This window comes from Maniola hyperantus, chromosome 15, assembly GCF_902806685.2.
Source record: "Maniola hyperantus chromosome 15, iAphHyp1.2, whole genome shotgun sequence".
Classification (NCBI taxonomy): domain Eukaryota; kingdom Metazoa; phylum Arthropoda; class Insecta; order Lepidoptera; family Nymphalidae; genus Maniola; species Maniola hyperantus.
The window spans coordinates 12,622,736-12,639,322 of NC_048550.1; the positions used below are offsets into that span (position 1 = coordinate 12,622,736).

A 16,587-nucleotide genomic window follows, 5' to 3' on the forward strand; every position below is an offset into this window, starting at 1 on the left:
GGATAGACAGCAATGTGTTAAAACTGGCAATATTCCAGTGAATTTTCTAAAATTATATTTACATACGGTGTCCCCCAGGGGAGTGTTCGGGGCCCAATCTTATTTTTTACTTATATTAAAATCTGGACGCATATTTTGTTTTGCTGAAGACACTGTGGTTCTATTTGAAGGATGTGATAGGGACTTTATATTCGGTTCGCTAATTGAAATTAATTGACATTCCCGATTGATAGCGCTTGTTCAAAAGTAGACTAATTACTAGACAAACCTGAATCACACTAACGAAGTTTTCTACGTGACACTATTTCGAGATATCGCGGTATAACGGTTGGGTTCACGAAAATGTATAAATTCGGCTAAGAAAATCGACTTGCCAAAAATACCTAGTCGTATAAGTTTTATTAACATATTTTGGAGCTTTGGGGAGATTTGGGGAGGCCTACGCCATTGAGGCGACTAATACCTATGTAATTGATATTCCCAATTGATAGCACTTGTTTACAAAGTAGACTAATTACTAGACTAACCTGAATCACGCTAACAAAGTTTTCTACGTGACACTATTTCGAGATACTGTAGTGTTACGGTTGGGTTGACGAAAATGTGTTAATTCGGCTAAAAAAATATTCGAAATACTTCTTCGAAAAGGTTTCACTATTTTTGCTACGTGCTCTCTTAAGATACAGATTTTGCGAGATTAAAAGTAACCTGTATGACTTTCCAGATTCTTTGCTATAGTCAGAGTAAACAAGAGTGATGGAACTCTCGGTTTGATCCTTAATCGACGATATATCAAATATTAGGCAATGGTGACGTAAAATCATAGAAAAATAGGACTACTTCAGGGCAGTGACAGTGACGTCGAAGCCTCGACGTTTTGTTGGAATTTCCCGTACTGTCGTAAACTGTGCTATAGTCACGCGAAAAATCACGTAAATCCTTTGATTTGTTGCTGCATGAACGACGGACAAAGCCGTGAAAAATGGCATGCTATACTGCAGAAACCGTTTGTTTTCCAAGGTTTAAAGTACCATATGTCACTCTACAGATCTCTATGTCCATGCTAAAATTGTGTCGATTCGTTGTTTCAGTGCGGTGTGATTGAAGGACAAATCAACAAATGTTACAAGTTTATATTATTTGTAGGGATATCTAGATAACAGTGTAAAGTGAGGTTTAGATTAGCAATAAAGCTATTCCTACCGTGTAAACAATCACTTCCGCAAGTTTTGTAACTTGCTGGACTTGCCGCAAGTCACAAGTGTAAACGCCATTTTGAAACTTTTGGCAAGAACTTGCCAATTATTCTGCTTGCAAATTAAACTTTTTACTTGCTGAGCAAGATGACAGATAAAAAACATTGAACCTGAACGTGAAATAAAATAATACAGCTGATAGAAAAATTATTATTGTTCGTAGTTCTGCAAGTACTTGCGGAATAACTTGCAAGAAGTTCTTGCTAGTCTAAACCTCGTTTAAGGCTAGCCCGCACTTTGGATGCATTTTTGTACGAATTTGACTCATTGCGAACACGTACGAACACGCACTCGAAGAACAAGAAAGAGGGTAGTTCGCTACTGCCCATGACAGCTCGAACTCATCTCTGGTAGCACCGCAGTCCCGTCGTAACCACGACCCTTGCAATTGGGTTGAAATATCGACAATCAAATTAATCGTTGTATGTACTTGTACCCCTAATCTACTTTAAAATGAGCCGATTAAAACTTATGGGCAGCCAACCTAGCGTAAGTTGGTCTATTGACTATTCAGCGTTCTGCCCCCTTTAGTTTACTGGTTTCTAGTGACGTATCGTTCTTTTCTCTTTAGTCTGTGTGCATGCTACGAGTACAACAAATCATTTATCATGAGAAACGCGGACTGTGGTGCATTTGTAACGTCAGTGGTACAGATTTAAAACGAACGAAACTGATGGTCCATACGTGAAATATAGAAGCGTATTGTAGCGGTCAGATACGAGTAGAGGGTGCTTTGTGAACAAACGGGGTAATGTTTCAAATTTAGATTGGACTTGAGAGCTTCGACGTAACGTTGGGATGATCAATGTACAATAGGCTACTTGACTCATATCTAATTTCGTCCAATAAATGGTTATTTATTATAGTATTTTGCTTAAGACAACGAAATATATCAATAACAATTATTAAAAACGCAGGATGGATATATAAATCCAATTTAAAAAAATACAGTTTTTATTTTTATTTGAAACGCAGAAAACGCTGTCAGCCATGATGTGACGTCATTAAATATATAAACAAAGAAATGTCATCCCGATGTGACGCGGGGACTAACGTAGTATCCATATATATAAAATTTAGAGTCGTGACTAACTTATATATCAACGCACAGCCTAAACATCTAAACAGCTGATCCTAGATACATGAAATTTGGTGGGTGTGTTCTTTGTAGGTAAAGAGAAGGTATCCACTAGGAAAGGATTTTTTGAAATTCCACCTCTGAGTGGGTTAAATGGAGGTTTGAAATTTATGAAGTCCACGCGGGCGAAGTCACGAGCATAAGCTAGTTTTTATATATTTCTAAAAACTCATAGTAAACGTAAAAAAATATCGTTTTCTCTTTATAAATTGAATAAGTTATTAAGTAAGACTTACAACAAAGTGATCTTTGCAAAAATAAATTTGGGTTGAAGTCGTTAGTCATATAGGATCCCTTTAAGCAAGTCTTCGCGTGTTACGTATATTTATTTCACTGGGCACTCTAATCCACAACTTTCCTGTGGTCTTTATCGATGCGTTTTTTACATTCTCGGATGATACAATAACGATAATTACTATATTTTTCATGTAAACTAGTATAATAGAAGTCATGTTTATTAACTTTGGGAGGTTATGCTGTTGTTTACAAATGCATGACGTTAGAGCACAGATAATCTATCGGCCAAACATGGCCGACAGTGTTTTCACCTGTCTAAGAAAAATATATTTTTAAATTAAAGTTTTATGGTTTTTAGGGCGCAAAAAAATATAGTGTTAATTTTTTTGATATAATAGGACAAATATTAACCATTTAAGACCAACTTTAAAAAAGTGTCAAGTAGCCTATACTGAGCTACGTAAAGTGCCTGATAGATGTGTGAGCTTTACCGTGGTTTTGACGACTCGCCGGTTTTTTATATTTTTATTTATAGACAGCGCTTGGCTGCAATCAGACCTGGTGGAAAGTTATGATGCAGCCTAAGATGGAGCGCGCTTGCCTAGAGATGCCTATTCACTCTTGACTTGAAGGTACCCATATTATAATTGGAGAGGTAAACTAGCAATAGAAATACGATTTTGTGACAATTTCAACTCTCTGCCTATTACGGTTTACGAGATACAGCCCGTTGGCAAACAGACGGACGGACATACGGAAGGACAGAAGGAAAGACGGTCAGCGGAGGCTTAGTATTACTAAGCCTCGTAGTAAGTCCTGTTATCACCCTTTGGGTATGGAATCCTAAAAAGGCATAGAAGATAAGCCTAGCCATGGCCTAGCCATTTCTACATTTGTAAACTGTAATTTTCTGACAGAAAAACCATGTGAGCAACCTTTACTGCGAGCTTACGGCTCGCTCGTTGATAGGGGCCCTAACGAAAGTACTGGCGAATGGCTATAATAAATTTTCTCTTCATTGAAGAAGAAATATGAGAAGCTGAAGTTAATTCAACAAATAAATCTCAGAAATTATCAGAGCCTCAATAGCTCAACCAGTAAAGGAGTGTACTGAAAACCGAAAGGTTGACGGTTCAAACCCCGCCCGTTGCACTATTGTCGTACCTACTCCTAGCACAAGCCTGACGCTTAGTTGGCGAGGAAAGGGGAATATTAGTCATTTAACATGGCTAATATTTTTTTTTTTTTTAAAAAAGCTTGACTAGTAATTTATTTAATAGTCGGTATCATTACGAAAGAATTGTTATTTTATTTTATTCGGATACGAGTTAGCCCTTGACCGCAATCTCAACACGTGGTAAGTGACGATGCAGTCTAAGATGGAAGCAGGCTAACCTGGAAGGGGTATGACAGTTTTCATTAAACCCATACACACATTTATGATGACGAAAGTAGGCTTACTTGTATCCGATGGTTGTATCGATCAGCGATGATGTACTGTCCTATGCGGTTGACGGCGATTCCAGCTAGACAGTCGAACTCGCCTTCTCCACTGCCGTACTGCCCAAACTCCTTCACGAAGATGCCATTCGAGTCGAACACCTGGACAACAAAATATTTTTTATTTTATTTTCAAAAAAATTAGAGATGTTCGAAAATTGCAATAAAGTGAAAAAGTCATCTCATCTGTGAGCTTCCGTGGCGTGCGCTGCCTAAATAGTTAAAGTTACACGAAAACAAAGTTCGGTGAAATTGTTCCTCTTAAACAGCTCTAAAAAAAGTCCGTAATAGCATATATCTATCTTTATTGATCACGGAACATTTTAATTTATTGATCACGAAAAATTCAATAATACATTTGAAATACACAGATCGCCATCCTCTAGAAACTGTTGAAGTTTATGTAAGGATGGCGAGTTCGCGTTATACAAATTTAATTTAAATATATAAAAGGTTAAGGTGACTGACTGACTGACTACCTGACTGACTGATCTATCAACGCACAGCTCAAACTACTGGACGGATCGGGCTGAAATTTGGCATGCAGATAGCTATTATGACGTAGGCATCTGGTAAGAAAGGATTTTTGAAAATTCAACCCCTAAGGGGGTAAAATAGGGGTTTGAAATTTGTGTAGTCCACGCGGACGAGTCCCGAGCATAAGCTAGTAAAATATAAATAAAAACAGCTGTTTATGCATAAAGTTCTAAACTAAAGCCCGACTGCTCCTCTTTCAGTACGCGGCAGAAAGTAATGTACATTGACCTTTAGAAGGAAATAACAGATTTGTAGAGCCTCTGTCGTTGAGACCGACAAAATGTCATATAGGTACGAGTGACAGAGACAACGCTCTACAAAGCCGAACTCTCGATACAGTAGCAAAAAAAATTAAAGCCTCCCAAATTTTTTCGATGTAATATCAGTGAGATCAATTTTGTTTGATGATTTGGTGGTGGATCTATAAAATGAAAACTATTATTGAATTTAAAAATCTTACGCCTGCTGCATACCAATTGCAACTGCATGACAATTGTGGGAATATCATATTCCAATAAACTTTTGAAATATGTAGATTTACTTATATTCCACATACGAGTACGTTGCCAGTACGCTTAGTATAAGATTTTACGTCTCACCAAACGTTGCTAGAATTCGAGAGTCAAAACACAAAAACGTCGAAGTCATAGATCATAAGCGAGACCAATAATTAATCTATGGTCGAAGTAAAATGAATTGATTTTAATTTCGCAACGTTTCCGCTTGGAGCGCTGGCTGTAGATGTGTAGACAAACTTGAGCTTTAAAATAAGGCTGATAAGATCCAGTTTACTATAACGCGGAAGTGTTTCGACACTCGAATACTATCAACGTTGGTGTGACATAAAATCTTTTACTAAGCGTACAGTACCCGTAGTACAAGATTTTACGTCTCACCAAACCAAACCAAATTCGAGAGTCGAAATACTTCCGCGTTACAGTAAAATGGACCTAAACTGCCTTGAATTGAAGTCAAATATTCAATGCCATTGATTTTAATTTCGCAATGCTTCCGCTTGGAGCGCTGGCTGTAGAAGTGTAGACAAACTTGAGCTTTAAAACAAGACAATTAAGATCCAGTTTACTGTAACGCGGAAGTATTTCGACTCTCGAATTTGGTTTGGTTTGGTGAGACGTAAAATCTTGTACTACGCGTACAGTTGCCACAGTGTTTGCTGAACTTTACAAACTTCAGTGACGTTGGCCTGGATTCAACTCCCTTGGTATACGTTCGCGATTTCACATCATTGCACCAGAATTTTATATTGAATCTTGTTGTGTGAGTGTAAATATAATGATCATACTTATAAGAAATTATATTACCAAAACAATAAGACCGCCTTTGCATACAATAGATTTTAGTTTATTTGTTTTTGGCATATTTTGTGTGCAATAAAGTTTTTCTATCTATCTATCTACATATCTATTATATTCATGCATTTTTTCTTCAGTAACTACTGCAGCTATTTTTGCCGGTTTTTGGATTACACATATTAACATATCAGACACGGTTTTAGGCATATTTTAAGTTGCGTCTGCTGTCTCAGGTTTTTATTTTTTTAGTAGTATTTACTTACTTGTACTCGATGGTTAGATGAATCGGCCACGACCATTATATTTTCAGGTCCTACAGCGATGCCACGAGGCCATGTAAAACAACCCGGTTCGCTCCCCCGACTCCCTACACTGAATTGTAAACGGCGTTTCTGCAAGTACTGGCTCCTAGGGGAGGAACCTGCTGCTGCGAAACCTGTGCCAAAGAAACAAGATTAAAACCTGTAAGAGATTAGTGGACAACCCAACTCATCAGAAGCCGCAAACCTATGTACACGCCACTCATCTTTCTAACCTGCTACCGCTGCTGTAGCCGCCGTAGGGGAGATGGGGGAGCCTGCCGCGTTTTTTGAATCGTCATCAGAACTGGCAAGCTCGTTCGCCGAGCGCAAAGGCAGCCCGAGAGACAAGCGACGGGCGTTGCTCGAAGACGTACTGCTCGGATCGCGCTCTTTCCCTCGCGAGCCGTACTTGCTCTTCAAGTATCTCGCCCAGGAACTCAAGGCCGCTCCGTCCTTCTCGCCGGCCACTGGGCGTTCGGGGGAGCTCTCTCTCGATTTTAGCGCGTGGGATGATCGGCTGCGAGACAACTCTGAACCAGCGGTGCCGGTGCCGTATCGAGCCGCGAGATATGCTGATGGTGAAGCGGTTGTCGGAGACACGGGCTCGTCGTCGTCGTCATCACCTCCACCAAAACCCGTATGGCTACTCTTGCTTCGTGCGAGACGATTACGCCTTTCTTTCAAGGCAAGGTACCTGGATCGGGCGGTTGGATATTTGGTATCGTCATCTAAAGAAGATGTCGGCTCTTCGTCTTTTGGTTTGCTACCGTAGCGACTGCTGTACGAAGAGCCACTAGCGCCGTATCGAGGAGCAGGTTCTTCTTCTGGTTGTGATGGCTGCCGAGTGCGGTATCGTGATGGGGCAGGCGTATCTTTGGTTTTAGTATCTTGTGCGTCACTTCGAGCATTGCTACTTCTCGCTAGGAGAGGACCTATATCGGTTCGCGCCATCGCCTGACTGTCGGGCTTCCTTTGCGTCACAGGCTCCTCTTCGCTTTCCTCTGAGGAGTCAGTCTCTTCCTCAGAACTCGTATCGGAGTCTTCGTGTGCCGGCTCGGCGGGCGCCGGTGCGGGCGTCGGTCGCTGAGACCCAACAAACCGACTTTGTACCCGTTGTGCGCCGCCGGCTGTTCCATTGGCTGTCGTCGGTGTTGATCTTTCATTGCCTGCGGACAGAAAACGAGATCTCGGTTTTGGTTTCGCTTCATCAGGGCTGTACTTTGCTTTCAATTCTGCGATACTCAGAATCGCACCTGTGTGTTTTACCGCCGAGCCGGAACTTTCTGTAGAGGCGCTAGATTCAGTGCTAGCTGCTCGGGCTGCCGGCCGGTGTGCAGCAGGTGTATCGGATGCAGACGGCCTTCTAGTGACGGTCGGTTTGGGTGCAGGTGCGGTATTCTTCCGCTGATTTCTTTGCAGGGATCCAACAGATTCATCATCGGATTCACCGTCGCTGGAGGCCTGAGAAATATACTGAAATTCGGTATTGCACCAATTGAGTTGTTAGCGCGTTGAGTTACAATTTTCTTAGTGTTGTGTTTGTGTGAGTATGATTAACGTGGAGTGTAATTATGGAATGCCCTAGTTAGTTATTGCGTTGTCCATGTTAGTATCGATGATTAATTTTCTAAATTGTACTTCGTTTTGTTGTCGTCACTTTTATTCATCTTCCCAACTCACCTCACGAGCTGGTGTCGGGGGTTTACGACTAGTTGTAGTTCTTTCTTCCTCTACTGGTCGCGGTGGTACGCGATCTGGTTCTGTAGATGAAGCCGCTCCTTTGTTTTGTCGTTTAAGGCGCGTGATTTCGTCATCCTCACTCTGTTGTCTCACTGGAGGTGGAGGACGTTGTCTTTGAGGTTGTGGCGCTGGTTGAACCGGCTTTGGTGGTGGTGGTGGTTCCTTCTTTTCTTTTTTTTTGCCACTGTCTACATCAAATATTCTTTGCATAACTCGAGGGCAGTCACTTAGTCTGAATATTCCACTAAGAGGTCCCCGAGTGGCATCTTCAGTATCGGTAACCTTTTCTTTTTCCTTTTCCTTTACCTCGGATTTCGTAGCACGGGTTGTTACTTCAGTGTCAGAGTCGTTATCTTGTTGATGGCTCTTAACAAAACGCGAACGGAATCTACGAGAGGGTCTGTGCTCAGATTCATAGCCACTGTAGTCGTCTGTGGCATAATCTCTGGTGTGTTTTTCTGGTGGAGGTGGGCGGCGTTCACCAAACTTACGACCACCTAAAATTGGTTCTTCATTTTCCATCCACCCTTTCGCTTCCTCTTGTTGACGGAATTGCGTAGCTAAACGATGATCACTCTTTGATCTCGTCAGGCCCTGTGTTTGTTGAATACCCAATGAATAAGCATTCGGCTGAGTGATATTCAACTCTCCGTAACTAGCCACATGCATGACAAGTTGATTGGGATCATGAGTCATTATAAATCTTATCCTACGGTTATAATCACCAGCCTCATAATCAAAGTTTCTAAGGAACTCGACGGTTTTAAGGAAAATTTCTTTGGTATCAACCAGTTCTGTGTCCTCCCATTCAACGTCATCATTTATATACTTATCAGCGAGATCACTGTTACTTTGAATATTACCTAACTCTAACTCTAAATTATCCTTCAAATGTGTTAAATTTCTAAGTTCGGTAGCTAGATAGCGGTCGACTTCATTGCGTAGAAAGTCTGTTCGGTCCTTCAGAGCCTTTGAAAGTCTCTTGTGTATTTCATCAATTTCTCCAGCTACTGCACCACAGTTTGTTTGGAGATTCGCTGTGTTTCGTTCTACTATAGCTAAAATATCTTGAATTCTATTTACACCACGACGTATTTGATTATTGATACGGGCGATTTCTCTTCGGAGAACTTCCATATGAGCAGATTTGCAGTCTTCACAAACTTTTTTGTCGCAATGGGCGCATGGGGCGCAATAAGCCTTTTCCGAGCATACATTGCATCTCTCCATGACTTGCCCAGCTGTGGGATCGGGAAGTTCCCCAGCGATGTTGGCGTGCAGCTCCAGAAACCTTTGTAGGGTGACATTTGTAGGGAAGCCTTGCACACCTTGATAAGGGATTCGGTGCTCTGCACGACATTCTGGACATTTAACCTGGAAAAAATGATATTTACTGAGTTTCTAGCTTAATACGAGTTTATCATTGAATAAGATTGTTGGAATACATACTGTCAAAATAAGTAAGTACCTTCCTGTACATGGAATGAAAGTGGAGGAGAAAACTGATGCCGGAAGGGCATTCATATCCTTGAGGTTTGAATCAGAAACGAGGAACCAAGTTGCTTCATATGTGTCCGTAGAATTTCAACTCCGTACGGGTGCAGACCTTGATGATGCCTTGCGGCACGATAGTAGACAAGTGAAGGTTAAAAAGTTCCTAGGAAACTTTTTTTTACTCCAGCCTTGCGCTTGACAACAATCGTTCTTGTAATTTAATGGGAACACCACCGAAGGGAGTTGATTCCACAGTTTGCATGTGCGTGGAAAAAAGGATCTGGCACAACGGGTGGTCGAAGTGCACCAGACACCAGACGTGGCGTGACGAGGCAGGAAACACGGACGCCGAAAAGCCGTTCCAAACCTTAGCGGCTCGAATCAGAAACGAGGAAGCAAATCGCTTCGTATAATTCGGAATTTTGACTCCATACGGGTGCAGACCTTGATGATACCTAGCAGTACGATAGTGGAAAGGTGACGGAGGAACCAGGTTAAAAAAATTCCTGAGCAACTTATATGGGATGTCATGAAAATGGGCTTACCTGTCGGCGTACATAGTCGACCAGGCCGTCCATGCACGGTTCCATACAGAAGCTGTGCTGGCATGGTAGCAGCTTCGGATTTCGGAACCGGTCCAAGCACACGCAGCACGTCAGCAGCGATTCGAACTGCTCCATTTTTTATGTTTCTTCTTCTTTAAGTATCTGAAAGAGAAAAAACAGTCTTGAGTATTGACTAATTTTGAGCTGTGACAGCATAGTGGTTAAGACGTCCGCCTCCTTATCGGAGGTCGGGGGTTCGATTCCGGGCATGCACCTCTAAGTTTTCAGAGCTATATGCGTTTTAAGTAATTAAATATCACTTGCTTTAGCTGTGAAGGAAGACGTAGTGAGGAAACCTGCATGCCTGAGTCTGCATGCTCAACAATGTTCTGTGAAGTCTGCCAATCTGCACTTGGTCAGCGTGGTGGATTATAATGGCCTTAGCTCTTCTGAGAGGAGAACTGTTCTCAGTATTGGGCCGGATGGATTGAAAATTGAAATAATGATGATGATGACCATCAGCGCGCATTAGTCGCATTGCAACACATGCCCGCCATTAGCTACAACACATATTAGAAATGCAAAAGTGGGTGTTTTTGTTGGTTTGTCCTTCAATCACGCCGCAACGGAGCAACGGATCGACGTGATTTTTTCGCATGGATATTTTAAAAAACCTAAATTCATGCGGAAAAAGTCGCGGGTATTAGCTAGTCAGTACCCTTATTATAATTGCGAAAGTGTGTTTGTTTGTTGGTTTGTTGGTTTATCCTTCTCTCACGTCGCAACGGTGTAACGGATTACCGTGATTTTTTGCATGGATATAGATAAAGACCTGGAGAGTGACATAGGCTACTTTTTATCCCGGAAAATCAAAGAGTTACCACGGGATTTTTAAAAACCTAATTCCACGCGGACGAAGTCGTGGGATTCAGCTAACTATAAAATGGTCACTAGGGAGAAGCTGGGCCGCTATTTATAAGCTTAGCCGGATCTTCGCGCATATTTACAAACGCCAAATTTAACCAAGGTATTTTAGCACCACGTCCTCGTCAAATACACGCGTCTACAAAACTTTGTATTCTCTAGAATTACAAAATCACCTAAAATACTTAATAATAATGTCATCATCATCATCATCATGATCAACCCATCGCCGCCTCACTACAGAGTCCCCTATCAGCGTGAGAAGGGTTTTGGCCATATTCTACCACGCTGGCCATGTGCGGATTGGTAGACTTCACACACCTTTGAGAACATTCTGGAGAACTCTCGGGCGTGCAGGTTTCCTCACGATGTTTTCCTTCACCGTTAAAGCAAGTTATATTTAATTAATTAAAACGCACATAACTCCAAAAAGTTAGTGGTACATGCCTGGCATTGAACCTTGGATCTTAACCACTGAGAAAATGGTCTGTGCTCTTAACACTAGGCTATTACCACTTCACACGTTTATGGTACCATCACAAAACAAGAAGGTAGCTACTAAGGTATTCTATCACAAAACAAAAAGGTAGGTACCTACTAAGGTATTCTATCACAAAACAAAAAGGTAGATACTAAGGTATTCTATCTCAAAATAAGAAGATAAGGCATTCCTATTCATAAGGATAACCTAACCTAACCAGAGGTAGATTATTTTGACGATTCAAAATTACCTACTTATAAAAATTTAATTGAATATTATTTTGATTTTTTGTTCCAACAACAACTTTACAGTCTCAACTCAATCAGATGAATGGTAAGCATAGAAACGCTTTCGGGATAAAAATTCATTTTGATATAAATATAGATTATTTTTCATAACAGACCAAGTCGTAGAAAGTGCCAAAAAAAATTTGCGTGGGAATCACATTCGTAAAGACTCGTATTTTGTCTCGCTTTTTTTTTGCAAAATTCTACGCCTCCATTTATTTTGTTGGTGACGCCTTATTACAAATGACTGCTTTTTTTTTTTTTTTTTTTTTAAATGACTGCTTGATTCTATTAAAAACGGCAATCGCAACCAGTATTTTTGGCCGTTTCGTCAATGAGTGTTTTCGTAAAGTTGGGAAATAGTTGAGTCTAACGTCGCGACGACGTCATGCAAACGTCCGTTGTGGCAGATTTTATCGAATTCCTAATTATAGTGAGTTGGAAATCTAGTCCCAATACTGTACCACATAATATAATGACTCATTATGACTATATTTATTACGCAAATGAAAAGAAAAGTAAGGCGTACCTGTTGCATTTTTTTAAATAAACTTTAACCTTATTATGTTTTTCTTGTGGTAGTATGAAGTTAGCATTAATCTTTCAATGATTCATAGCTGCATACTCTGTAGTCCAGATTAAAATTATTTGGCCAAAGTCACTGTACGGGACGCGTCGGGTTTCCCGTACAGTTTAGTAGTTGTTAAAGTTGTTGATAGATAAAGTTAGTAATAGATATAGTTTATAAGTTGTAGTTAATTGGGTTCATACGTTAAAAGTTCATAATATGTTAAGATCCCCGTTCCCAAGTTAATAGTTCATAGATAGTTTGTTTGATAATAGATGAATAAAAGCTGCTATAGTCTGATTTTTAATTCCGTGGAATTCTGACGTTTCTTAATGTTACCACAGATAAAACAATTCCCACAAAGAAGAAAACTTTAAATATTGTAGTACTTAGTTAAATTTAAGTAGGTACATTTAAGATCAATTGCCGCATGTAGGATCATCACTTGAGAACAAATCAACCGATTTGGCGATTTTTTGTTGTTTACGTAAAGAACGAGGTTTTTGTGAAAGAATTTCTTGAAAAAATCCCGAATCATAATCTAAGCGTGTACTTTTAGGCACATCAAGATGATTAATAATAAACTTAGAAATGTTCAACATATAAGTCAAGATTACATCCTCAAATCAACCTATCCCATTGCTGCCAGTTTCCACTTTCCACTGTTAAAGATTGCACCCTATTTTAGTGCGAAGTTATGTCTTAGAGCTTTTTATATTGATAGGGATTTAATGTAATTTGGGGTAAAATCGAACTTCAGGTGGTGGTCACACTGTTTTTCATACAAATAACTCCCCTGATATTATATAAAAATGACAACGTCAGAATTCCACCGAATTTAAAATTAGAGTTTAGCTTGAGTTTAGTTAGTTTGGTAAGTGATTGTCATGGTGATTGTATTACACTGGTTGTTTCTTAAAAATAATATAGCCGTCACCGCAACGCAACGGCGCAACGCGCAGTGTTGTTAGCGCTAAACAAGTATTTAGTTATCGGTTTGCTTTCATGATATTTAAAGTCATAAAAAATGTACGAGTGGCTCGTACAGTCACGGAGGACGTGTAAAACTGTCAAAAATACAGTTAATGTTTGGAATTACTTTATTGCGGAATGAGCTGCTACGCTAAATCGTTTCTGGAGTTTTATCTCACGTCTATCCGAACGTCAGGGTTATTTTGGGCAAGGTTGGCGGATTCTTTTTATCGTTTCCTTTATATTTTGTCACAAGTGGACACAATATTTTAACTAAACGTTTCTAGTTTACTTGCAACAGCTTTTTGAGGTTCTAATTTTTCAGCTATCAATATAACATTTTCAATAAAAAATCGGCCAAGTGCGAATGGGATTCGCACACGAAGGGTTCCGTACCATCGTACAAGAAATAAATAACACTTCATTTTTTTAAATATTCATGGTGGCCATTTTGGAATTTATATTACTCAATTGTGGTTATTGCGGTAATAGAAATACACATTCTGTGAAAATTTCAACTCTCTACCTATTAAAGTTCCCGAGATACAGACCGCTAACAGACAGATGGACGGACGGACAGCGGCGGCTTAGTAATAGGGGCCAGTTGAAACTCTTTGCGCACGGAACCCTAAAACTATTTTTAAAAATCCAAATTCATGAGAATGATGTAATTAACAAAAATATCATCCACCGGGAACTACATTGCATATTTTCTTATTTCTATTTTTAGTCATTTAAAAATAAAATAATTTTTATTGACAGCGGTGGGATTCGAACCCACGCCCTTTCGGACTGGTGCCTAAAACCAGCGCCTTAGACCACTCGGCCACGCTGCCTTGTGGAGACAGTTTTAAAATTACTACGTACATACTTATCATTTACTATTCATATTCATAGCATTGTTGTAGGTGACAGACTGACAACCATTGAAGACAGTCATTGTATTATCACACTAGTGTAGCAAATGGTAAAATAAAATGCACATAACACAACAAACAACTGACTGACTGATCTCACTAGAAAGAATCTTTGAAAATAAGAGATGAATAGGGTATGAAAATGTATATGAAAGTCCGTCATTTTTTCAAATTACTTATATCCATAGGTAAAAATTTGTATAAAAGTTCGTTCTTTTTCAAGTTAGGTATAACCACGAAAATTTGTATTCTGGATTTCGATCAAATGTATCAAGATTTTTCAAATTCCACCTCCTCACCGGTTTTTAAAATTCCACTCGAGCAAAACTAGGGTTAATCAACTAGTTTTCACTTTATAATAATGATTTTAAGGTTCCGTACCCCAAAAGGAAAACTGAACCCTTATAGGATCACTTTGTTATCTATCTGTCTGTCTCGTCTGTTTTGGCAGGTAGGTAGGTCTAATAGCAGATATAAGGGGAAAAATCTGAAAACCGTAAATTTGTGGTTACATCACAAAAAAAAATTAAATTGTGGCCATGAACTAATAATTAGTATTTTCGAAAAAATACGACTGTAGTACGGAACACTCGGTGCGCGAGCCTAACTCGCGCTTGGCCGGTTTTATTATTGCCATGCGTAAAACCTCGTTTAATACAGCTCAACAAGACATTTATGCTAGGAAAAAAGAGAAAATAGGTATTCTCGAGCTTTAATATCAATTTGTTACGAATAAAAACAGTAAAATAAACTGCATAAAATCATCAACAATCAAACGGATACCACACTTTTGTCAAAAATAGGTCTAAATTGTAAAATCCCAAAACGAACAACTCGCACTTACAACGTATTTCCAACTAAGCCCTGCCGCACTGTTTTTGCGACGCACTCTTTCCTCAATCGCATCTGTCATCAATTTAATACGCTTCATCAGAAAGATCGACAGCTAAATATTTTTAATTCTACGACAACCTGTTTTCGTCGTAACGTCATTATCTCCCTACGAAAGGGAGCTAATTAATCAGTTTGTAATGAGACTTAACCGATTTAACGTGCTAATTCCTTATTACATTTTGCTTTACTTTACTGCCTTTTAAAGTCATAACATCATTGTACCTAAATCTTTTGTACTAGCCAGTTGTTAACGTTTATGCTATGTGTCCTTTAGTTATAAATCCTTTTGTATGTAAATACTTGTGTATGTGTAAATGTTGTTGGTTAGTCAAATAAAATAAAAAAATAAAAAAATAAAAAAAGGAAATACATAAATGTAAAGCGGAGTTTACATTCAAATGGATACATAAATACCGATTGTAATTTGAAAACAAGGAAGACATTGTATGAAGGTGACAGATCGAGATGGGAGGGAACGCCACGCACACCCAGGTGTGTGTGTGTGTGTCAGTGGTGCCTCATACCCCGATTGCCATCTTAACCTGTCGCGAATACGGTATTTGACAACTAGTCAAATCAGTAACTTTTTATTAAACGTCAAAACGCGCGCTTAGTATGGGAGATTCTATGAAATACCGGTGTGTGACGTACCTACCACAACATTATTTTGACGTGCTTTTTTAGTTTAATCGATAATTTAAAATGGTTATTACACTTAAAACCAACAAAGGACGTGGATTTTATGTATTTTGGAAAACCCTCTATTTAATAATCACTGACAAATAATTTATTTTTGATGTACTCAAATACCCAATTATAAGGCAAGCGTGCAGTCTCAGGCGTCTAGCGTAGGTCGTCATCATCATGATCAATCTATCGCTGGCGCACTACTGAGTACTGGTCTCCTCTCACAGTGAGAAGTGCTTAGTCCTCCACGCTAACCCAGTACAATCCGGCATCGAACTCCCGACCTCCCGAATAGGAAGCGGCTTAACCTGTAGGTGACGTTTGTCACGTCTTGCTATAGTCACTTGCTCTCTATAATGTTCTCATAGCCAGCGTGGAGGACTGTGGCCAAACCCTTCTCATTCTGAGAAGAGACGCGTTCTCAACCGGCGATGGATTGATCATGATGATGGTGAGGTAAGCAAAAAGTGTACATGTAGTTCGCTAGAGATGGCAATCGGGCGTCATCCCGCACCTGGTTAGCGCGGGGGCTGTGCGGGGGCTGTGCGGGTGTGCGGAGCGTCTGCACCACGATTGCCATCTCAATCTGTCGCGTACTATACCTATTTGTCTGAAAAAGTGTTTTTCACCACTTATCAGTGTCTAAAAGTGAACAAAGCGTGTGCGTATAAAATATATTTAAATAAACGCCTGACGTAGGCGGCCTTCGCGCCGTGACGTTGTGTTTTATTCATTGCAATTCATATCTTTTGTGTTTCCGCTGTCAAACGGGACGTCATTGCCTGAAAAACGTGT

General features: G+C 39.9%; 1 protein-coding gene and 1 non-coding gene across 8 annotated transcripts in view; both read right to left on the minus strand.

Annotated features, from left to right (window-relative positions):
- The window catches only part of tn (tripartite motif containing protein thin), a 153,639-nt gene that overhangs the window by 15,530 nt on the left and 121,522 nt on the right, over positions 1-16,587 (minus strand). For 4 of the 7 annotated variants that reach the window (XM_069503599.1, XM_069503598.1, XM_069503597.1 and 1 more), the window contains exons 2-6: positions 10,063-10,224; positions 7,964-9,397; positions 6,517-7,756; positions 6,245-6,417; positions 4,093-4,233 (exon numbers count right to left, since the gene is read on the minus strand). In XM_069503599.1, the coding sequence (XP_069359700.1) occupies positions 4,093-4,233; positions 6,245-6,417; positions 6,517-7,756; positions 7,964-9,397; positions 10,063-10,197 (3,123 nt within the window). In that variant the 5' untranslated portion in view covers positions 10,198-10,224. The remainder of the gene's footprint in view (positions 1-4,092; positions 4,234-6,244; positions 6,418-6,516; positions 7,757-7,963; positions 9,398-10,062; positions 10,225-16,587) is intronic. The other 3 variants (XM_069503601.1, XM_069503602.1, XM_034976545.2) reach the window with 3 other exon arrangements.
- TRNAL-UAG (transfer RNA leucine (anticodon UAG)) lies at positions 14,051-14,130 on the minus strand. Its single transcript has one exon. It is a non-coding gene; the product is annotated as a tRNA-Leu (tRNA).